Source organism: Spodoptera frugiperda, chromosome 1 (genome assembly GCF_023101765.2).
Source record: "Spodoptera frugiperda isolate SF20-4 chromosome 1, AGI-APGP_CSIRO_Sfru_2.0, whole genome shotgun sequence".
Lineage (NCBI taxonomy): Eukaryota > Metazoa > Arthropoda > Insecta > Lepidoptera > Noctuidae > Spodoptera > Spodoptera frugiperda.
The window spans coordinates 6134248-6157664 of NC_064212.1; the positions used below are offsets into that span (position 1 = coordinate 6134248).

General features: G+C 33.8%; 6 protein-coding genes across 7 annotated transcripts; 2 read left to right on the forward strand and 4 right to left on the reverse strand.

Moving 5' to 3' along the window:
- Window positions 1–1396: 1396 nt before the first annotated feature.
- Window positions 1397–4190, reverse strand: LOC118273573 (U2 small nuclear ribonucleoprotein auxiliary factor 35 kDa subunit-related protein 2). The gene is made up of 8 exons (XM_035590612.2): window positions 4008–4190; window positions 3853–3926; window positions 3495–3700; window positions 2983–3246; window positions 2540–2716; window positions 1961–2126; window positions 1765–1885; window positions 1397–1650 (listed from the first exon to the last, which is right to left on the reverse strand). The coding sequence occupies exons 1-8, from the start codon at window positions 4013–4015 to the stop codon at window positions 1440–1442; spliced, it is 1227 nt and encodes a 408-aa protein (XP_035446505.2). The 5' UTR covers window positions 4016–4190; the 3' UTR covers window positions 1397–1439.
- Window positions 4191–4806: 616 nt separating this feature from the next.
- Window positions 4807–6647, forward strand: LOC118273575 (uncharacterized). The gene is made up of 4 exons (XM_035590615.2): window positions 4807–5087; window positions 5350–5547; window positions 5737–5861; window positions 6218–6647. Exons 1-4 carry the CDS (start codon window positions 4889–4891, stop codon window positions 6377–6379), a joined length of 684 nt encoding a protein of 227 aa, XP_035446508.2. The 5' UTR covers window positions 4807–4888; the 3' UTR covers window positions 6380–6647.
- A 91-nt stretch (window positions 6648–6738) lies between these two features.
- LOC118273574 (uncharacterized protein C18orf63-like) lies at window positions 6739–9419 on the reverse strand. The gene is made up of 8 exons (XM_035590613.2): window positions 9064–9419; window positions 8752–8890; window positions 8299–8476; window positions 8075–8171; window positions 7837–7939; window positions 7343–7477; window positions 6993–7106; window positions 6739–6822 (listed from the first exon to the last, which is right to left on the reverse strand). Exons 1-8 carry the CDS (start codon window positions 9186–9188, stop codon window positions 6739–6741), a joined length of 975 nt encoding a protein of 324 aa, XP_035446506.2. The 5' UTR covers window positions 9189–9419.
- Window positions 9420–9537: 118 nt separating this feature from the next.
- On the reverse strand, window positions 9538–17196 carry LOC118273484 (centrosomin). 2 transcript variants are annotated; one of them, XM_035590474.2, is made up of 13 exons: window positions 17058–17196; window positions 16788–16879; window positions 13252–13304; window positions 12961–13100; window positions 12558–12677; window positions 12391–12471; window positions 12247–12302; window positions 12126–12162; window positions 11928–12035; window positions 11702–11853; window positions 11542–11613; window positions 10343–11430; window positions 9538–10238 (listed from the first exon to the last, which is right to left on the reverse strand). In XM_035590474.2, the coding sequence occupies exons 2-13, from the start codon at window positions 16823–16825 to the stop codon at window positions 10036–10038; spliced, it is 2148 nt and encodes a 715-aa protein (XP_035446367.2). In that variant the 5' UTR covers window positions 16826–16879; window positions 17058–17196; the 3' UTR covers window positions 9538–10035. The 2 variants fall into 2 exon arrangements, with proteins under 2 accessions (XP_035446367.2, XP_035446366.2); XM_035590473.2 differs by lacking the exons at window positions 16788–16879; window positions 17058–17196 and adding an exon at window positions 13629–14298.
- A 797-nt stretch (window positions 17197–17993) lies between these two features.
- On the forward strand, window positions 17994–18943 carry LOC118273488 (28S ribosomal protein S18b, mitochondrial). The gene is made up of 2 exons (XM_035590478.2): window positions 17994–18519; window positions 18736–18943. The coding sequence occupies exons 1-2, from the start codon at window positions 18118–18120 to the stop codon at window positions 18889–18891; spliced, it is 558 nt and encodes a 185-aa protein (XP_035446371.1). The 5' UTR covers window positions 17994–18117; the 3' UTR covers window positions 18892–18943.
- On the reverse strand, window positions 18882–22907 carry LOC118273485 (suppressor APC domain-containing protein 2). Its single transcript, XM_035590475.2, has 4 exons — window positions 22429–22907; window positions 21162–22188; window positions 20030–20251; window positions 18882–19562 (listed from the first exon to the last, which is right to left on the reverse strand). Exons 2-4 carry the CDS (start codon window positions 22137–22139, stop codon window positions 19449–19451), a joined length of 1314 nt encoding a protein of 437 aa, XP_035446368.1. The 5' UTR covers window positions 22140–22188; window positions 22429–22907; the 3' UTR covers window positions 18882–19448.
- Between the last annotated feature and the right edge of the window lie 510 nt (window positions 22908–23417).

Below are 23417 nucleotides of genomic sequence, written 5' to 3' on the forward strand. Positions count from 1 at the left end.
TAAGATCGGCGGAGGGGTAAGAACGTACAAATCAAATATCTCACTTATTTGGCTATATTTTTTAATGCTGATCACATTGCGTGGCACGTCATTAAGTCCCGCCCCACCCCGCGGTGACCACCACTCGCTCCGGTCAACACAGACGTGAACCCGCGCCGTTTTAGAAAAAAGGCAAATTTTATAAAATATTTGTTTATCCGGTCTTTCACCTACATTTTTATTTGCACATTTTAGCAAAAGTATAGCTTATTTTGACATGGTTTTGCCTAAATACTAAGTTTTGAGCAATGATAATATGATAAAACTAATCCAGATTTGTCTACTACCTCTGTAGGCTGAAATCCGGTGTTACCCATGTCGGGTAAAGATCAGACAAAAATATCCCTATTCGAAAATGGGCAGTGATTGTCAAACTTTTGTTACAAATGATTTTAATTTAATTTTAAATAATTACTTAGGGCTGATTTTCCAATCTTCAGTTGCCACGTAAATACTCCCGAACCTCTTCGCGGGCCACTTCTTATACAAAAGAAGCGCTGGAATTAGCCATGCAGCAAATAAATAATAAAGAACTCACGTATGCAGCCACTTCAAAAATGCTTGTGGATAAATCCAAACTTTGAGAAACTCAATTTCTTTGAAATTTGCTGTGCGGGGTAAGATCGGACAAATTAAACGAAAAAAAATAGAATCATTTGGAACATCTATATTTGTTGTATTAGGTACATTTTTGTGATTTCATATTAAAGTACAGGAAAGATCGGCTACGTTCCTTTCATACACCTTGTGCTCCTAGCACTAGAAATTATTTTAAATTGTTGTCCGAACTTACCCCATGATGGCCAAATCGTCATCACATCAAAAAAAAATTGTCCTGATTTTATAGGCTTGCAAAGCAAAAAGTATTGAGTATTTATAAATAAATTAAATTTTAAATTACACTGTGTTTAATCATCATTCGTTTCCACTATTTTTCATTAATCTACTGTGTACCAAAATTGAGATAATAAAGTTTTTGCAACATCCTTGCAACTATTCGAAAATCCGTCCGATGTTACCCCAACGCACCCTATGTTCGGATGTCCGCTCGCCCAATAGGGCCATTGTACGTTAATCCCAAAGTACTCAGGAAATAAATAAAATATTCTTCCCTTCCACGGAGCACTCAGCACGGAGTCTGGAATTGTGGTATATGGCAATTGGCTATAGGCTATTACTTGAGACTTATGACACAAATGGTGCAGTGGGTGTTTGTATAATGGCATCACGCGCCGTAATGTGTACCTCTGCCTATCCCTTCGAAGATAAAAGGCGTGACGTTGCAATTATACATGAGTGAAAACTTTCACTTTTTACTAACATAAGAACTAAATAGTTAAAAAAAAAAACATTAATATTAAATCTTTGGTTCTTTTATTAAAATATAAAATAACTCAAAGTTATCGACGGTGACTACTGCGTCGGGATGATGTTCGACGGTAATATCTATCATCATCATCATCGTCATAATCGTCGTCTTCACGGTCGCGGTAGCGTGTCCTTCGATGACGCCTTTCACTACTTTCGTCACGTCTTGAACTGACTCTTTTCAGTGGTTCCCTCTCTGGAGATTCAGACCACCGCCACGATCGAACTGAAGAACGGGAACTCCTGTATTTAATAAAAAAGTAATTAGTTTCTGCATTGTATGTTTAACTCAATGGTTTCTTGTTTTGTTTGAGTGCCATCTTTCGGACGGTTGGACAAAACTTGTACTTTACTTACCTTTCTTTCTCACGTTCAGGATCATAATTTTGATTATGATTGTATAAGTTATTCGGATTTCTGAAGACATGCAGAAAATTGCATGCTCGACCCTTTGGACAACGCCTTCGTAATTGAAGTCCTGAAAATTAGGATTATAATTTTATACCAATCCTCACTAAAGTCTCAACAGTATAAAAAAGGGAGAGAAAATTACCACATATGGCGTTGCTCCAGGAAGTTATGTTACAAAACTGTAAGGAGAGCTGCCTGCCGCCATACCAGCGAGTATGTAAAGCTCGATAAGCGGCGACAGCACATCGTAACTCAGCAAATTCTACGTATGTGTTTCCTCGAAGATGTTTTTCATAGTTATTGCACACCTGTAATCATACAATATGTTCTCATCATTTCTGCACTTTTATTGAAAAAAATACTAATAATGTATAATGAATATTTTATTAAATTAATAACATCGCAGAATCTCTATGATTGAAAAATACACACCAACCTTGCTTAAATGGCTGTTTCAGGTTCAATCAAATCTTCCATTGGCAGTGAAAAATATCTGAATTCCATTTGAGTAACAAATTGATAAATTCAAGTGTAATTTTAGTTAGTAACACCTTTGATCATTTAGTAAGTATTGGGGAGGGATCAGAATTATATATCTGAAAATTCATTCTAATAGCAACATGGGAATGACTTCACTTTCAGGGTTTCAAAAATAAGAGCCTGAATTATTGTAATATAGAGACGAGGTAAAGAAGTTACCATAGTATTGTTTACAACTTACCTTAAATTGTACTATTCGCCCAAATTTTTCAAATTCAGACAATACATCATAGAAGAATTCTTTGTACTCTTTGTATGTTTCACTATCTTCATACTCTAGCATGATATCAGTATCATATTCACTGACATCTGCATTACTTAGCCCAAAGTGGGTGTAAAAGTTTGTAGCTAATAACACCTAAAATAAAACATTTTTTGTTAGTTCCGCAAGTAAATAAATGATGACCTAGAAGCAATAATGATCAACCTTTTGACCATCATTTAAGTCTACTGATATTAAATTATAATATATGTTTACTACTTGCTACAATGATATCACATTACATGATATGTTTTTATTATTACATAATATGTCCAGAGTAGTCTGTGACCCCTGTGATGATCAAAAGATATCATTTGAGATAAGCAAATATCTCTGTAAATTTTATAAAAGGATATAAGTACTCTGCTAATTCCTGGATATTGATGATTTCTTGAACACTGGTCACCAAATCGACAGCATGATGTTTTGGTGAAAAATGGACAGTTTTCAGCTTCTGGTCTCGTTTCACGAACCACTTTTAATTCAGGAGGAGGTTCAACTGAGTCTCCTGATAAGAACTTGTCCAAATGATCCATAAACATTTTATGTTTTCTTTTCTGTTCTTCTTCAGCAGCTTTTATTCTTTCTTCTTCTTTCTTTTTCCTTTCTTGTTCCAACTCCCATTCCTGTAATAAATATTGGTGGTAAGTTAGGTAGATCAAGATACTTCATGGTTGATAAGTGAAAGAACACCTTTAACAAAATAACATGTAAGATAATAAAATAACATGCTTTTGCTTAGACTGTAACCATACACAGAAATCATTAATATATGGTATTGATATTGTCTTAATGTAATTAGTTAATTGCTTAATTATATTTTAATACTAGTTTTAAGTTAAGTGTTTCTAATTAGCAAAAGAGTTGTGCTTACTAGTCTCATCTTAGCTTCTTGTTCCGCTCGCAATTGTATGGCCCTCTGTTTTTCTTCTTGGAGTCTTTTCCACTGAGCAATTGCAATTTTCTCAGCTTCAATCCATTTTGCATTTTCTTCCTCATTTTGTTTATTAATTTGTTCAAGAAGTAATTGTTCTTCTATTTCTTGCTGTTTAATGTACCATTCAGTTGAGAAAAACTTGTCTGAAAGTAATTTGAGACACACAGATAAGACATAGTAAAATATATTTCGAAATAAAGATTTATTATAGGTTACTTTTTTAACCAAAATAACGAATAACTCATTTTGGTTACTTTTAAAATACCACATACTTTAAATTTGATAAATGACCAACCTCTTTCCGTAGCTTGAAGTGTTCGTATACGTTTTCTTCTCTGCTTTTTGGCAAGTTTTCTCCATTCTGCATGCCTGCAAATACAAATAAATATTATTACAATTTGTAAATACAAATACATATACTTCGTTATAAGTTTTTGCAGGGGTACTAACCTTCCCATATTTTCTGTGATTGATAAATATTTGGTATTCTTTTCTTTTATATTTTTTAATGTTCCAACAAGAACTGAAGAATGAGATTTATTTTGAACAAAACACAACTATTGTATACGAGCACTTTACTATAAATAAAGAAAAGAAATAAACAACACGCATGACAGATTGAGTTGACATTTGACAGTTTGAGTGTTGCTGTTGCCAGTCAAAAGTCAAACAATGCAGCAGTGTTGCCATTAACAGCCAGCGAGAAATTTTAACCTCCTGTGTTTGGTTCAAAAAATTATCGTGTTTTTTAAGCTATATTTTTTCAAAAGCTGTAGGAATATATAAATGCTATGATTCAACTTTTTTATTTATCACAATGAATTTTTTAACAATACATTTTGATAACATTAAGAAAAAAAAAGAACTAAATCTTTTTAAAAACGATTTAGGTATACTGACTAAACGTATATATCCGAAACTTTGCATCTGTAAAGACGACTGACGACACATGATTATCTTTAGTTAGTTTTAACTCTATAATTACAAAAAGTATAATTAAGGAACTACAGTGTTTATAATTATTACCAATTGGTACAGTAAACCTACTGTAAAACATATTTTTTATTACTTACATGTATAAATAATTATACTATACCTAATAATAAATAATAGTGTGATTAAAATGTAACTAAGATATTTATATCTTAAAATTATCGCACTATAATTAATAATATATTATAAAAACTACTTTTGATTATTTTTTGAAGGTAGACGAACTTTTTTACCTTATATATTTTATTTACCTATTTCCTCATAAAACTATTGTGGGTAGTAGTTAGTTACACCGTGAACTCTGATTACGCTTAACATCATAATTGTGTTGCATCATAATGGAAAATAGCAAGCAAAAGATAAAAAACTTAATTCAAAATCACCAGGAATTCGACTTTATTCAACTATTGCGTGCAGGATTTGATCCTAATTTAGAAGGTGGTTGGCCAATTCGACTAGCAGCTCGACATGGCTGTACCTTAATTGTCGAGGCTTTGCTTCAGTTTGGAGCAAATCCACATTTATTGAGTGAATCAGGTAATAATATCGTTTTCAGACATTCCCTTTAAGTTTCACGCATCACACAAAAAGTAAATAACGGGCGTATATTTTCAAATTCTGTGTTGATATTAAGACTTCGAAATGTTATGCTAATAAAATATTGTCCAACATGTCTATATACGTATTTTTTGGAAAACATATTTTGTTTTCTCATTCATCAAAATAACATTCCCATGTGTCGTAAATAAGCAAAATGATTTTAAAATGTTTACCAAAATATGATTGTTGTTATACTTAGGTGCATCAACGTTACAACTCGCAGTATTTTCTGGTGAACACTGGGAGACCGATAAATGGACACCGTTACTGTCGTGCTGCGATTCATCCCAGTTGGCTGATGGCGCAGCTGTAGCAATTATCTTTAATAACGTTGAGGCTTTAAACAAGATTTTAACGACTGGGAGATGTAATACTAACATTCCTACGACTTTAACAGGTAAGTTACATTTCCTACATGAAGGTAGATATCTGCTAAGTTTAGTAGGCATATATCTACTTACCTAATATGTGTTTAGGTATATTGACCCAGGCTGCTCAGGTAATTGTGTGTAGGTAGTATTTGTTGTTTACATTATAGGTGTTCAGTTCAGTTCATCAGTTTTATTATATACTTTTAATATTTCAGGGAAAACATTAGAAGTTTTGGCAAAAGCGTACAAATTGAGCGAATTCTTAAACACATCACCAGTCAGTGAACTTACTATACCAACTACGACGACGTCTTCGCGTATGTCAAGACAAGAGAGAATGGTACTTATACTTTAGACTATTAATGCTAACGTCAAGTAGTGCTAGTATTAAAATTTATTTGTTTGTTTGATCGCGCTTGTATTTGAAACTAGTCAATTTATTAAGCGAGGCTATAAGGCTATAAAGCCTCACGATACGATCAGAAGATGAAGCTGTTTTAGGTTTTCATTTCGATACAGCCTGTCCTAACCCCGCTAACGGAGGTTTGAATCGAATCGGACAATATGACCGATGAAGTTTGTAGACATCACCTAAGTAGGTAAGTTTGTTCATAGCATCAAGGCTATCTAGCTGTCGCCTAATGACTTTAATAAAAGTACCTAACTACATAGGTATTTATTTTGTTGTTGTTACAGGATCACGCGCCGTCATCACCGTTTCCCAGTTCAAATAGAAATTTGTCGCCGTCCGTTGCTCATTTTTTTAATCAAACAGCACACCAGTCTTCTTTATCACCTTCTAGAAGTACCATGATAATTGCTTCTCCTTCGAGGGATGCTAATCGCCGCTTATTATAGTCAAGAGTCAAGTTATAACGCACCTTTATATTAAAAAAAGCAAGAATAATATAAAATGTTAGAAGATTTAGGTATAGTGAGAGTAAGGTTTTAGATATATTATGTAGTTTTTATTATTTAAATTAAGACGAAGCCAGCAAGCTAATCTAATATTTAATTATAATTAAAATTAATGATAATGACAATTTGTTTAGATTTTTTTATATTTGTATAATAAGTAATAATGAATCGATAAGCAGAGAATAATAATTATACAAAAAAGTAATTACTAATTTGTTTTATTAAGTAGGTAAGTAAATATTGTTTTCAACAAATCATAAAATTATGTAGGTATGTCTGTTTACGTTACTTAGAAAAAACTAAAATTGTTTAGATATTCGAGAACACTGAGTTGGGGTGCAAAGACTGACGGCTTGAGTTTCTGACAAGCTGTCGTTAGGTACCTGAAAAAATAAAAATAAAATAGGAATTAAACAAATACACAATGTAAATTTAAACTATTTACATACACCTACGAGCTACAACATGTCAGAAGTCAGAATGCATTTGATGCAAAAAAGAGTATAATAAGTATAGGGGAATTTTAAAATCAACGGAATCGTAGAATACTTGCCATGGAATTATTATCATGCTGCTGCATCTCTTGTATCTGAATCGTAAGTGGAGTGCCTAAAATATTCGATATCTTGGTGTTAAGGCAATTCAAAAATCTTGATATTATTACTTTCTGAAACAATACACATACATTTAATACTACCTACATGAATTACCTATTTGCATTAAATAATTATAAAATAGACATCGATTGCAACTGTTCTAGAGCATACTCTCTAATATAGCAGAGCTTGAGACATCTATGTGATCTATGAAAGACAAACGCTACGCTACTATTTTGATAAAAAAAATGCAGGTACATAGATACGAAGTACGAATATTGTTATCCCGGTTTAAATATTTACATACCTCTAATGGTTTCGGCGTAGGAGTCACTATTGGAAAATTTCTAATAACGCATAACTTTGGGTAAAGTAGTGGTTCTCCACGCCAGAACTGAATCGAGTAATAGGAAGTTTCTTCTTCAGGCAGACGATAGCCATGCTGCCAAAACAAATTAAAAAAAATATAGTTTAATTCAAACTTTTGTTCAACTAGGTACCTATCTACCTAAAATCTTCAATGTTTCTGTCATATCATTCGACTTTTGAAGTGAGCTCGAAAGCATTCTCACCTATCGAGGTCGAGATTATTTTCACAACCAATGATATATGGCGGATCGTGATTGAGTTTAATTCGATTTTTCGAATTAAGAGTTACAGAATAGTCTAGTTAGGCTGGGTCGGTAAAAAGTAAAAGGACCTACCATTTACTTTTTTTTTGTATGTAACTTATGTAAATAGATGAGATACATGCAAATTAGGTACCTTATATGTAAAAACAAAATTGTAAAGTTAACTCACAATATTTTTCCAGTGTCTACGTATATCTTTGTAGGATTTAAATTTTGAAACAGGAACTTGAGAAAAATCTTTATAGCTGTCTTCCACCATAGCCTTGTTCAAGCTAGAATCAGAAATGACTTGCCTAACTTAATTAAACTCCATGTTTTTTGAAAGTAAGAGTTATTTACTAACTGAAGTAGCTATTTTAATAACTTAACTACGTGTTATGTAAGTTGGTGTATAAAAAGCACAGTACCTTGGTAGAACTCTTATCCATTCACCAGGAGAAAATTCCTCTTCAGATATCATCAAATTAATTTTTACAGCATTAATTTCGAGAGTAGTAAAGTTCTCTGTGAAGAGAGCAATATAATAATATCGTCTTAAAGTCAAAATATCTATAGTAATATATAAGTTTAGCCCACAATTGCATTGCAAGGCACTAAGGTACGGTAAGGCGGTAAGATAAGGTAAACATACGATTCACTGAAATATTATACTTGATTCCTTCTTGAGGTCCCTTTGTTGTAAGAAAGTCTCTATTGTTTATTAAATAAATTTCTTCCATTGTATTCCATACAGGTGCTATTCTAGCTGTCATAGTGTAATGGAAACATTTTTCATATATTTCTGGAGTGACTTCCTTTATACCGCCGTCCTGGAAAAAACTCGGTCTTCAGAATTAAGATGATTGAGGGCTTACTAATTACTAAGGGCTTGTTTCACCTTTTATTATCATTATATTTACTGAATTAATTTTTGAATGTAAAATGTTTACTTAATTATTGTGAAACAGGCCCTAAGTAGTTATGCCTAGTTATGTAGGCTAAGTACTTACAATTTTTTCAGATAGTAGGTATAATGTTTTAAATAGCAATAATCACAGGTATGTATATTTCCTTTCATAAGTAATTTATTTTGATAGGTACTTACCTGCATTAAGGAATATTTAACGAAAAGAGAATTTAATTTATCGTAGTCATCACCAGTTTTGTTAAAAATTATATGAACCTGCTTTACGTCCTTCTTGTCAGGACAAGCTAGGATTGACGAGTTTGAAAAAATTATCATTCTGAAAGAGAAATCCAATGAAATCGAAAAATAAATAATGGAATTTGAACTTGAACAAATAAAAATAGGTAACGGGTAAGCAGGGTGTGAAAAGGGTGAATAGATTAGATACAAGACCAATGCCCTATTAACTATTCACCTCAATATAATAATATTGTAATGTAGGTAGTTCACCTGCATTTAAGTATTTTCCAGTGGAAATCTGATGGCGCCGAACGATCATGTTTATCATTGATATTTGCAACAGCTATGATGTAGCACAGTTTGGTTAAATCAGGATTTACGATGTTTATTCGCATCTTGTACAGTAATATTTTTGAACTTGAAATTGTAATTAATGAAAAAGGCGCCAATTTCTAATTTAAAAATAAACTAGGTAGACCTGCATAAATTCAAAATCAGAATAAGGGATTCTACGTCTATTCTCTATGGTAAATCGAAAAGTAGAGCTAGAACGAGACTGATACATTTTTTTTTAATAAAAGTGTTAAGTGGTCCAAAAATGATCGCATAAGCGAATTTTAGCCGCTGTTCCCTAACTATAGCTCTTCAAAAATGGCACAGCGATGTTTCTCTAATACATGGGTACTAATATTCAAACTTGCACATACAGCATGCAAACTAGTTTTTACCAAGTAAAAAACAGAGTATAAGTTAGTTTTTTATTCAAATTAAAATAATATTAGACGTAAAGATAACTAAATTCAGTAAATATTTTACACAACTAGGGTACATACAATAAAGAAAATTCAAACATAATTTTAGCTTATCTAATTTTAAACAATCTCAATCACAGAACTCTTGATAATAATCATTGATGACATCCGATTATTGAATAAAAAAGTGCAAAAGGTCCCAATAACCGTTATTTTAAAATTATAACAATTTTTGTATTAAAATTGGTCAGTTCGTTATTTCATCGCTAATCCGTAGTACTAAGTAGATAATTATAAGAATAGTGATACGAAATTCTTTCATTCTTTTTACACACAGTTCCATTCAACGTACCATTAATTTCATCGCCAATTTTTGCATTTTACATTTATGTCAGATTATCTCATCTCATAATACCTAATTACTTTGGCACTTCCGTGTTGGGTAACAATGAGAATTTAAAACATGTTTTCTGCACGCGTAAGCAAGTAATTAATTATTATTCGATTGGTTTTCAAATTGGTCACGAGCTTTGCGCAACACTCCTTGAGTCTTGTGAATCTCTCTACAAATAGCACGTTGAACGCTTCTCTTGCGTAAATTGGCTGCATTCAATTGCATCAATGTTTCTGCGAGTGTTGCCTTGGTCCTCGCCAGCTTTTGCTTTAATGTTACATTCTCCTCGTACAACGAACCTGCAAATATAAATGTTACGAGTTAAAACAAGGTTGTTGAGCAAGTTCAGTTTCCTAATGAAGATCATTCTGAATTTCTGTTTGTAATGTAAACAAATACTTACGCGGTGATAGAGCTACGGGATCGTTTTGTTCTAAGCTTGACAACCTATCGCTATCAATACCTTGATCTGGTGAAGTAGGTCTTTCTTCTTCTGAAAGTAGTCCTTCATGTACAATAGCAACTTTATTATTGGCATCTAGTGCCATTTTGCGTGTGACTTCTATTTCAAGCTGAGAATTTGTTTCTAGGGCATTTGAAAGTTTTTCACGCGTCTCTTCCAGTTCCCTTTCTATACGAAGCCGGTCATGTTGAGCACGTGCTCTTTCTAATGCAGCCTGTGAGGCTTGTACGGTGGCCTCGTCCGCAGCGCGCCTTAGCGAACGCTCTGTCTCCATATATGTAGCTTCCAGTTCTTGTCTTTCCGATCGTAGTCTCTCAATTGTTAGCACAGAGTCTGATAGCTTCTGCTCAATTTCTTTAGTCTTACATTCCAAACTCGTGACCGTGTTTCTTAATTCCTCTACGGATTTATTAGCTTCAGCCAGGCTTAATTCTTGAGAACTTATTGTTTCCTTTAATTCGTGATTCTCTGAAATCAAATCATTTATTTGTTCTTTTGTAAATTCTAGTTTATTACTTAAATCATTGTTCTCTTCCTCCAAGTGTTCACTTCTCTTAGTGAGAAGATTAAGTTCTTCAATCAAGGTGTCACTGGACGGTTTATTGTCTTCTGATCGAGATCCATAAGAAACCCGAGCGCGTCTTGACCGTACTTTGCTATTGTCGGTACTAGATTCGCGCAAGCCGACACCTGTGTCACACAGACCAACCCTAGCCAGTGATACGTTTCGATCAGGCTCCGACCAACATTCTGATTCTGAAATGACGTCTGCTTGTGGGAAATGTTTCATTAAAGCTTTTTTCTGGGCGGAATATTTCATCGCGTTATCATCACTACAAGCCATGTGGTGTCCAAACATCATAGTCAGATCTTCAATCCTCAATGACTGTGATATATCAATGTTACTCTCGTCCATTGTGAAGTCTTCTGGTGCCATTGACTCATCTAATTCCAAACCAACAGGCAAGGCAAGACTTTGTTCTAGTATACTTTCAGCCAATTTCTTCTTATCTTCACCAAGTACACATCTGCCAAAAAAGATGCAGAATAATGTTATTATTTGATAGTCTCATGATGATTGAGCGTTGCTACAATTTTATTAAAATTTTGTGCATAAATTATAAAATTAATGTACTTACTTGTGCGACAGAAGTTTGTCGAGGAAATAAGCCAATCCTTGCAGTCGTTTAGTAAGCAGCTGCTGAAGATTTCTGAAAATGAGAAAAGTGCAGAAATAATAAGTCAATAACAAAGTTTGATACAAAATAATGCCCGTAAAGTTGTAAATAAGATAATTACCCGGCGTCAACGTCTTGAACTTTCTCGAAATGTTTTTGTAAATCCCTGACTTTGCTCTCCAAATCCTTAATGTGTTCATCTTTACATTTTAAAATTTCTTCATATTTCTCCAATTGTGAATCACTAACATGCGCGTAGACTAATTCTTTGTCCTAGAAAAAATTAACTCTATTGAATCTGCACTTACGGATGAATGTAACGCAGCCAGCTTACAGATAAAACTTACCAATTTAATTTTCTTTATTTCCCTGTCTTGCTGCTGAATTTTCTTCATACATCCTTTTATCATTTGCAACGCCTTTTTGTTCTCCCTACGTAATTTAACAAGTTCATCCTGCAAATACGACATTATTTTATTACCAAGAAGCCTTAAAAACAGAAACTAGGTACTTACTGACAAACAAATACGGTTTCATATACTTACCAAATCATCATTGTTGACTGTAACAGCCAAATAATCCCTGAAAAATAATTTAATGATAAATGTATACGATTTTTACAAGAGATAATGGCGTACCAAAAAATAAGTCAATAATTTAAATTACCCAGCCGATTCAGACTCCGCGCACGTGTCATCAACCAATTCCTTCTTTTCGGGTTCCTGAAATACAAAGAATTTTATGATTAAACAATATAGTAATATGGTATTTGGTATCAACAATTTATATACTTTATATTCTTGTGTTTACCTGATCCTGTGATACAGATTCTTTTTTTATCACATTACTATTATTCATTGATATTTCCACACTATCAGTTGATATGGAGCCCTGTAGAAAAACATTATAGATCATTGTGTCAATTGTCTTAAATTAATTCTTAATAATTATACAATCTTAATTTATATAGGACATACTTGTTGCTCCAAGACATCAATAGCTTCAGCTGCAGCTGCAAGAAGCTCTTGTTTGTCAGTCAGTTGCCTTCTCAGTTCCTCCACTTCCACTTGAAGCCTTACATTGTGTTCCAATAGACCCTGAGGAATATTTTAACGTAAGCTGGGCAATTCTTATATTAGCTACGTTTACGCTAATGAACAACGTGGACTGCCTCATTGATAAAATTCGATTCTATTCGAGGATTTGATTTTCGAGTCAAGTAAAATATTTAGAAATTATCTTTTAAAAATTTTCCAGGATTTTGGCGGGTGAAACCACAGAAGCCATTATTAATAACAGAACAATAACATATTAACATTAAAAGTATACCTACATTTATTTACGGACTCAGTCTTAGTTCACTCCATTTTAATTACTTACTTGAACGGCTGGTGGCGATCCTGTACCCAGTTTCTCTTCAAGGAAATATATTCTTAGCTTCAAATGAAAGTTTTCCTTTCGCAAGCCATTCAGTTGTTCCTCATACTGTTTCATGCTGATACCGCTTGCAGTGGTGACATCTTTCGGTATTATGAAACAATTATTTAATCTTACGTGTTTAGAAGTTCCTTGTTTTTGTTACAAAGTTGTTTACATAACGTAAAAGTGCAATTAAATCAGATTATACATATAGTTAGTAGATTATACTTTTAGTTACTTAAATGTACCCACCATGCCCTTCAGATGGAGGCAGCGCCATCTCTTGAAGTTTCCGCGGGCTGGTACTGCAAATAAAACAAAGTAACAAATGTAACGAAAAAATCTGATAACACCACGACGTAGGGTAGGTAAACGTGGTAGTAGTAAACTTATTTTAAAAGGTGTGGAGGTGGAGAGCATGGACTTGCTCAAGACCGCCTGTTTTGATAACGCGGTAAAAAGGTACAAACTAAGTATTAGGTACATAATCAGTACTTATTCATTCATATTTTTAATTTTAATTTATAACAGCTACGCCGACCAAGAACTTAGGGCTTAATTTTATTATATTTTTAAATTTAAAGAATTTTTTACTCTATTTTAGAATAATTAATTAATAAAATCCTTACCTAAAAGGTGACGGTAAACCAGGCCCCTGTTTAGAATTATGCATTCTAGGCAAAGTTGCCATTTTAATTTGGAATTTATCCTTATTATATAATTACACCATCAAAACACACAATAACAAAGCACAAAAAAGAGTAAACAGTACCACACATGAGCTACAGTGAACGCAAATCGACGACAACTGGAAATTATTTGTGTCGATTACCATTCCATTAATAGATAACGAATGTTTTGCTTATAAAACCCGATTACACTTAACACATACGTATTCTAAGTGAACTTAAATAACAGGATAATATTGTAAATAAACAATGGCGTAATTAGTAAATCACTTTGCATTTTATTTGACGTGGTACACGATAGGTTACTGAATTTAGGACGGATGGGATACGGGACTTCGACTGGGATTCGGGAACGATCGCATATCATCGGGACTCGCAGAGCGGGGTACGCAGATAAAACAGCATTCTGGTACATATTATAAGGGGGACTAGGAAAAAGAAAGAGATAGATGCTGTCTTGTTAGACAGAGATAAATATAGGTGAAGCGGATACTGTGAACTGCACAATATACAGAAATAGAAGTGGTGGCGCCATTAAGTATGCTCTGTTCCAAATTTTGAATTTATGCCTTACTTCCTGTATCTTACAAACGTGTACATAGTGCATAGAGCATTTAATATTATGCGTCAGTTTTTAAATTATCAACGTGTTTGGTTTAGGTAAATTATTTGCTAGGCACATAAGTCATACATAACACATCTTTTAGCAAAATACAATAGGAATTATAAGAAAGGTTCCGTGCTAACTAATGGGTATCAATCTATTAATTATAATCATTTCTATATACCTACTTGCGAATTAAAATCTCGCCGAATGGTAAAATCTTAATCATGTATATCCTATTTTGCACTATGTACCTAGATGACTAATATGTAGTACACTACAAATAGACGATTGCCAGACGGACCTGTATTGTGATACTGCACGCTCATAAACTGTCGCAGATCGCTCATAAAATTGGTCATGAAAATATCACTATTTTATATTACTTTTTTTCTATCCCTTCTCGAGTAGTGTCAACTGACAAGTCGTAATGAATTGTATTCATGAATTATGTCTGCAGAGTCGCACAGATAGTAGAACGAGGCTTTAGGCTTGTCAATTAGGAGAATGAGTTAGTCTGATTGAAATGATTAGTAAAATGATTCGAGGTTGAAATGAAAAAGATTGACGACTTCCTTGAGTTCTTAAAGAAAGCATTGAAATCGGAATTAGACATAAACGACTATGATGATTTTTTCCTGGGTTTTAGGTGTAATATCAGCGCAACGTATAGTTTAGCTACTTTTTTATTAGAGTTCTGATTTACTGAGCCAATATTGAGACAACACAGACTCACATTCGAAGTTCTCTTCAGAAATGTTGGGAAAAAACAGAAAACTCGTATGACGTTGAAGAAATATAATAACAATCGTTTAAATGGTGTTTGAGCGCGCTTCTACTTTCGTAATTGTATTGGAAAAAAACTAAAATAAAAATGGGAACTAACTTGAATTTTCTTTACCGTCTCAATTTTTTAAGTTAGGTATTATTTAAGGCCTTCTCCTAGGTCTGAAAAATACTATACTGAAAACCGCATCATCGTCGATTCAGCCTAACGTAAGCGCGCGCAAACATACTTAAGTACATATAGGTAAAACTGAGAACCTCCTTTTTTCAACTTGGTTAATAATGCATTCACATTCGATAATCACAGGTACTTAACATTCAAGGCTCGATTTTCTTTATATTAATTTTTTTTATGAATTAAGTATAACTCGGACTGGAGATCTATGCCAGATATTATAAACATGACTGCTGAGCAATGAGCTTTCAACAGCATGCTTTCATGACATGGATGAAGTCTGGAATTGTATCTGGTTTTTTAACTATTGATCGCCACTGTCATCTATAGCCGACAAACTATTACCTGAACTGTCACTGTTGGCCACAGCTAACAAGAAAATATAAAGTCAGTTATAGCCAACCATGGCAGTCAAAAGGTTAACAAGTGGCTCAATCCAGACAAGAGAACATCTCAACAACCATTGAAAAGTACTTATTTGTTTTGTGTACTTACACAGAGTAGAGATACTTATCTCTGCTTAAACCTACAGGGATTGAAAGGCATTACAATATGTAAACATGTTTTGCCTGCTTCAGGAATCTAATCCGTTACTCTGTATTGAATCCCTTACTGTTTATTTTGTGAAGGGTGGAACAATAAGGTACACTATCACAATTAGTAATTATTTATTACCCTGATGAAATGCTAAGAAATTGTGAAATTATGCAAGCTAGACAACATAATTTTATAACTACATTTTTTATATGTAGGTGTTTGGGATATGCCTCACTCTCAGCACTGTAGAGCTCGCCTTATAAGGGTCACTCGATAGAGGGAGGATAACATAATAAAACAACAATAAAAAACTTACACTAAAAACAGGCCAATTTTAGAACCACTTTTTTTGGAAAGTTGCTTAAAAATATAAATATTTATGAATCATATTCCAGGTAGAATGTAGCAAAGGATTCTGATTTCACATTTATAAAATATTATATTAGTAATAGAATGTATATCTTTCATTAACAAACAAGAAATGTTCGTATACATTTTTATATGATAAATGCAAACCATAATCCTAATAAAACCGTCCCTATGTATGGAAGAAAAGAAAAGCATTGTCTTATACATTTGTTTTGAAAGAAGGAAAACAGCTTATTGTTATTATCTGGATTTACTGATGTGACTTATAAACAGCACTACAAAATAAACTGGACAGGGTACCCTTTTGTTGTTGCATTCTTAGGGTTCTCAACATTAAAAACAGTAAATAACAAATAAGCTATTTGATTTAAATTCTAAGAAATGTCTTGTTCTTAAACATTAAGGTGCGAAATAAAAAGCCACCAAGAAATGGTAAGGCTCCAGTCTAAAATGCTTTTTTCACTGCCTTTTATATGCAACTTATAAAGCTCTTATAAGCATAAATGCTTGATCAGTGGGTCGTTTTAGGGGCGGATTCAAACTATTTTTATTATTTACTTATAACAGACCAATTAGAAAAAAGATCAATGAACATATTGTAATGAAATATACACCAAATAGTACTTACATTACACCAACATCTCCACTAGGTAACAGTTCTGCCATTTTTATGAGAAATCCTTGAATACCTACTAGGTATGTTTACTGACGATAAGTAGGCTGAAAATGGTAATTAATTGTATTGTAAGTGTGTTTTTGTACATGTAAGCATATCCATAAAACAAGAGCAAGACCAAGGTGTATATTCATTCGCAATATTTATAATAATTCGTCTTGAACTAACTTTATAAAGGTATAAAACTCATTAACACTCAATCTTATAAAATTTAATAATCACCTTATCGAGTCTCTGTAATTTCTTGAGTTCACTTTAATAATATCAATGTATCAAATTATTTTCAAAATTTCAATTCAAACTGACAACGAACGAAACGACCATTATGGATTGAATGAGTGAATGAATACATTCAAGCATATTCAGCACATTCAGCTTGAATAAATTAATAATATTACACACTAGGTAGATTTTCTGGCGTCCGTATCTTGGCTACGATTCAGTAATCTCTTTGGAGAAACTGAAGGATTTGTCTTTGCAATTATGGACGAAGTTATCCTTACGAATAACTACCGGAAATATATTATTAAGGATGGGACCGTTGACATATGTCGGGCATGTCATAGTCCTGGTGAATCCATAAGACATATAATTTCTGGTTGTGGTCGTTTGGCTAATGGTGAATATTTGCATAGACATAATCAGGTGGCCAAGATTATGCAACTTGCTTTGCACTACCATGATGGAACATGGTAGTTACACGTCCTAATCGACTCACCGTCCCCGGCTGCCGATCTGGCTGCACGATTCAGGCTCATGCCTCTTTCGGTAGTTGCCTGTCGCTGTTTGTGACTGTAGCCGAGGGGTTGGAGTATTCGGGCCTCTTGCGGGGCCCGATGTGGTGTCATATTCGATGGTTGGCGCCACTGAGGACCGCGCTCAAGCCGGGGAGAGCCCAGCGAACAGCATGGTGTTATTATTAGATAGCAGCGCGCAGTCTTGTCTAGTGAGATAGAGTTTTTACCATCCAGTCCTTGGTCTTCACCCATGACTTGATTGCCCTATACTTATTATATATATATTATATATTTATTTTTATTCTTTATATTTTATTTCCCTATACTTATTATACTCTTTGCTTGATTGCCACCATGCTACTGTGTAGCCAAAGATTTAAGCTTTAGTCTGTGGTTTTGTCTGTCACAGACAGTGTCAAAATAATCATATTGTTATTCGAATGTTAGGTTATGTATGTGTCAAATGTTTGGTTTTTGAGTTAACCAAAATTTGGAATTTGATATAAAAAATTGGATAATTTTGTCTGGACGCATAATATATTACTATGGCACTTTCGTTCAACGCTCGTTCACTATTTAGAAGAGTGGTGTTATCTGATTTTAGGACCAATATTCGGTTTTATTCAGACCAAACAGAGGAACCTACTGAAGAGCTAAAAGAAGTTGATCCAACTAAAGACAGAACAAAAATAATACCCGTTGAAACTAGCATTAAATATATGCAGAGTAAGGCTTATCAGCAAGCTTATGGAGACAAAGCAATTTGGACATTATACCGACGTAATCACATCGGTGGTTTTGCTCCACGTAAAACCAGGCAAACTTGTGTCAGGGGCGGAATAATATCTACTGGTAATCCCTGCCCCATCTGCCGAGATGAATATTTAGTTTTAGATCACAGGAACACAAAACTTCTGGAACAATTTATTTCGGAGCACACTGGACAGGTAAATGTATTGGAATAATATTGTAATTGATATGATGTACTAAAAATATTTATACAAATGTATTATTATGAGAGTTTACATTGAGAAAGAAATAATATTGTTCATATTATGTACTGAATTCATCAAATAAGTAAATGGGCCAATTAGCTAAAGATATATCCTAGATTTTGGGAATGGTTTTGTCGATATTAAATTTAAATTATTTTCCATTTCCAGATATTGGATGCATTCAAAACTGGTCTATGCCAGAAGAAACACAAGGAGTTATTGGTCGCTATTGAGAGGGCCTGGGACCAGGGCTATCTCACTTATGATGTTCCATTCAGGGAGTATGATTACTCTTTATACAATAAAACTGCAAATACTGTTTGAATACCTGTATAATAATATATTAGTTTAAATAAAAATAGAACATATAGTTGAATGACCTCTTTCATTGCACAATTTTGTTGGAAGCCCTAAAGCCTATGGCACTAGAATATTAATTAAATAATATACATTATCTTCTATCGAAACATTTGTAAATAATACATTTATTGTATCAAAATATTATGCAGTTGTAAATAATTTATTATTCTATTATGATTTTGATATTAATTAAACCAGACTTCTCAATGTCTTGGTATTGCTGAAATTGTTTGTTACATTGTAGTTTAGTAATTCATATTATAGTAACTCAATGTTAATAATAATATTATTCACATAAATTGTAACAATACATTTTATAGTTTACATTAAAATTTGTAAAGCAAAGAATAATAAAACATAGGTAAGTAGTAGTAAGTACATAATACAATCACCTTGCAAAGAAAGAACACCTATCCTCACAAAATCGACATTAGAAAAAAGCACTATATTTCATGAGCGAAATAAAAAATAATTATTAGAGAACACCTAGAATATTGCTATCTTTACACAAATAAGGTATACTATGTAAAAGTATCAATTAATTTTGATCTGTTCCTTTGAAGTAGTAGTTCTCTGATGAGTGCCGATTTTTCCCGTTCCAACACTGTTATTCTCTCGTTTTTTCTGTTGACTTCCTGAAAATAAAAATAAAGTAATGTTTAATATATTTTTTTCTATAAATCTTTCATTAATGTATAGAAAATATTAACAATTTAATTCGTTTAACCATTAATTATTATAAAACGCGCAACTATTTTCATTTTTAATTTTAAAGTATCTAGTTACGTGATTTGGCAATTAAGTCCTAAACACCTAACTGCCTATGTATTTTGTAAATTAAAACAATATTCTCATTTCGTCATATGAACTTAAAAACTAATAAAAATATTCATAATTCATATGATTTAAAAAAAAGACATTTCCAATTCGTCTTTCTTTCAAAATGCTCGAAACTACCAAACGATTTTTCGTCAAATTTTTCCCATTGTACATTTACAAGGAAGGTATTGTCGTGGCACTGTAGGGCCCTTCGAATCCGGATCAAATTATTACTTATTATTCCGCATCTAAGTGAAAATAAGTTAAAAATTGATATAGGTACCTCAGCAAGCATCCGGTTTTGCGACCGAAGTACCGCTGCATTGTTAGGCGTGGCACTGGTTCCTGAAGCGGACAGCGAAGCCGCAGGTAACGCAAGGTTCATATGAAGCGACAGCTGCCCATGTCGCCAACCTGCTGCCAACGCTCCCAGTTGTCGATTCAGTTCCAATATTCGTGCTTTTAGTAATTCTAAACGCTCTTGGTGCGCTTCACTCCATGGTTCCTGTAACATTTGTAGATAAAAATTAATGTTGTATACATAGAAATAGTAACAAACAAGTCGTTTATGGACACGTTCGTATCGAACTCCCTACCTAAGAAGGTATTAGACAGAGCTGTCCTTATGTCCACAATTAATTCTCGATTTCGCTTTGCATTGTGCTGCTGCATATTCAAAAATCTCAGTAATGTGTTGTACACCCGGGAATTGAACATAGCGCCCTTTATTAGCAAAGTAAAGCTATATCAAGTTAATGTGTAGGACAACTTGTTGACCATAACAATCGAGTTCGCAGTTACGTCATAATTTACTAAAGAAGCATAAAGGACAGCCTACGCAAAACTTCATTGCCATTTATTTTATGAACCTTTTTCTCTCGATCGGTTTCTTCTCTCTCGGATTCGGTCTCTTTTCGACCTCTTGTTTTATACAGGTATCGTATACCTAGGTGTTAGATATCTTCGTAATATAATTCTATTTTTATATTTTTTACGCACATAGTTAATTGAATTGCTTATTTTGAATCTACATAATATGAGAACTTTATTAGGTATTCATTCGAGAATGTACCCACACTAAGCAAAAAACTTGCTCGACCATGACCCGAAAACGTGCCTAGGTAAAGCTGACTCTCAGACATTTTTCATACAGGAACTAACTAAATGTATTTTATTTTATTATTTTCAACAAATGTTGATTGTGTGAAATATTTATTTAGGTACCATACGTGATATTGCCTGCTTACTTATTAAGTAGCGAATTGTAAAATGTTACATGTAATGGTTGTTTCTCTTGCAAAAAAAGTAGTAAATGTGCTAGGAAATAAGTATTTTGGGACTTAAATTAGAGATAATTAAATACGTTGCAATAACAATAAGTATTTAGAAATGTTGAAAGTATTGTAGATACTTACCACATATGCACCCATTCTGCCCGCGTAACGCATTTTTTCTTGAACTTCTGCTAACTGTTTTAAATACCATTCTCGAGCTTCCTCTACAGCTGATAGACCTTGCAGCAGAACATCTTTCTCCTGCTCTATCTGTTTCATGCGTTTCAGTAGATTGTAGTCTACACCATTGTGCAAAGTGTGGCGCCGAGGTTCACGCCGACGTGAGACTCGCCGCATTTGAGATTGGGTTTCATTCGCTGATCTTCCATCACCCAGCCCTCTACTTTGCTCTTCTACAGCACGAGACATTTCTTCAAAATCAATTTTATCAACAGATAGCTCTTCACTGTCAAATACAATCTCTTCTTCAGATTTATAACTAGATTTTGATGTTTCATTTCTTTCCGTAGTTGGTTTTTCAAGTCGTGGAGGTTTTGGAGGGCCGTAAACTCTTCGAGATCCATCGTGTTTCGAAATAGACACTGGTCCTAAATGGCGGGGTTCTTGAACTAGAACTTCTTTTCGTCCTATTAGTTGAGGCATACTTATCGTTCGGTGTTGTGAAGAAGTTTCAGAGTTTTTTAAAACCATCCAATTTCTTTCTATGTTCTGGGAATCATTTACATCTAATAGAGGTGCTGATGGCGGCCGATGTGTTTGGGGGACCATTTGTGGATGTAAGCTTGTGCTTTCAACATCATCGCCAAATCTGTCGTCTTTGGCCGAATTGTTATCAACTTGATTACGTAACAGGCATATTTTGAGCCCAGTACAGAATCTTTCGAATGTTAATAGGCCATCGGGAGAAGCCACTTTCTGTAGACTTTCTATGACTCCTCGAGGTAAGCCTCTGGTACGGTCGTCTCTCCAACGGTTTTCTATATCGGTGAGTTTTACATACCCAGTGTGTTTGTCGTCCATAATATCGAACAGGGTACGCATCGCCGAAACAAATTGTTTAGGTAAAGATTCCATATTTCTGGAAGAAGTGCGATTCATGATTTTGATATCTCCGACAAAGTAGTAAAGTATTTCACATTTTCTTACACTGCAAAATTAAATTATGAAATGTAAACCAATGTTCACCAAATCACAATATTATATCGACCTACTGAAAAATGCATAATATCAACATAACACTGCACACGTCGCGCGCATTATTTAAAAGTTACAGCAAGTCAGATTTAGTTATGTGATTAATTTATAGAAATATTGCGCACGTAAACATTTGAATGTAAACTAATAACAAAAGTTCGACTAGCTAGTAAACTGTAACTTTACAACGTACGGAGCACCAACGTCTGTTGTTTAACCACATGAGGACAAAAATCTGACCGTTTGTCAAACGGTATGTGTAGGTATGGTGGGCGAACCAATCGGTCGTTGGGAGGGAATTTGCGAGAGATAATAGCCCACGAGTGCGAGCAGGAGAACCGGTCAAACGACATTTCGGTCACTTCGGCACCGAGCAGGTAGCTCAACACAGGACAGCGAGTAGGTCTGTCGCTGCAGTCTGTATGTGTTGTATCTTCAGTTGTGTCGTCATTTTATTAATGAACGAGTTATCTTAAATACCTACCTAAATGTTAAGATATTAAATTATTCAAACATTTCTAAAACAAAAGTTACCATATAGTTTCTTACAAATAATGACATCATCTTATAACTTCTGTCTGTATGTCACCTTCTCGCAGTTCTCACTATACATAGTAGGTCTATATGGTACTCGATTTAGGACATTGACCTTAGTTTTACGTGTTTTACATACTTACCTATCTGTGCTTATTACATAGTAGCTACGTTACTTTTGTAAAGTAGGTACTTACTTTTCTTCTAGTTATCTTATGGCGCCTATTCTTGTTTCACAGTAACTATCGGATAATGCCATGGTAGGAGTCCATATCCCCTAAAGTGTTATACTTAAGTATCAGTTATCCACTGAATAGGTGACGACATGTACAATTTCATGAGCTCCAGTAAAAAGCAGTGGCAGTACTAAATGGCTGTATAATGAACTAGGTTCGGGGTACAAATACATTGACATATAGATATAAATACATGATAAAAAATCTTAGTACCTATTTACCTAGATCATTAAATCGAGGGGTCGCAAGTTACAGAAAACCTTAGCAAGAGAAGAAACCATTGTTTTGGACTCGATCAAAATATAATACATATTTATTAACTTTTTAAACTATAAGTCGGCACGTATTTACGATGAAACACAACGTATTGTAAGTTTGTTTGTTTAAGTTACGAACCCAAGACCTTACGGAG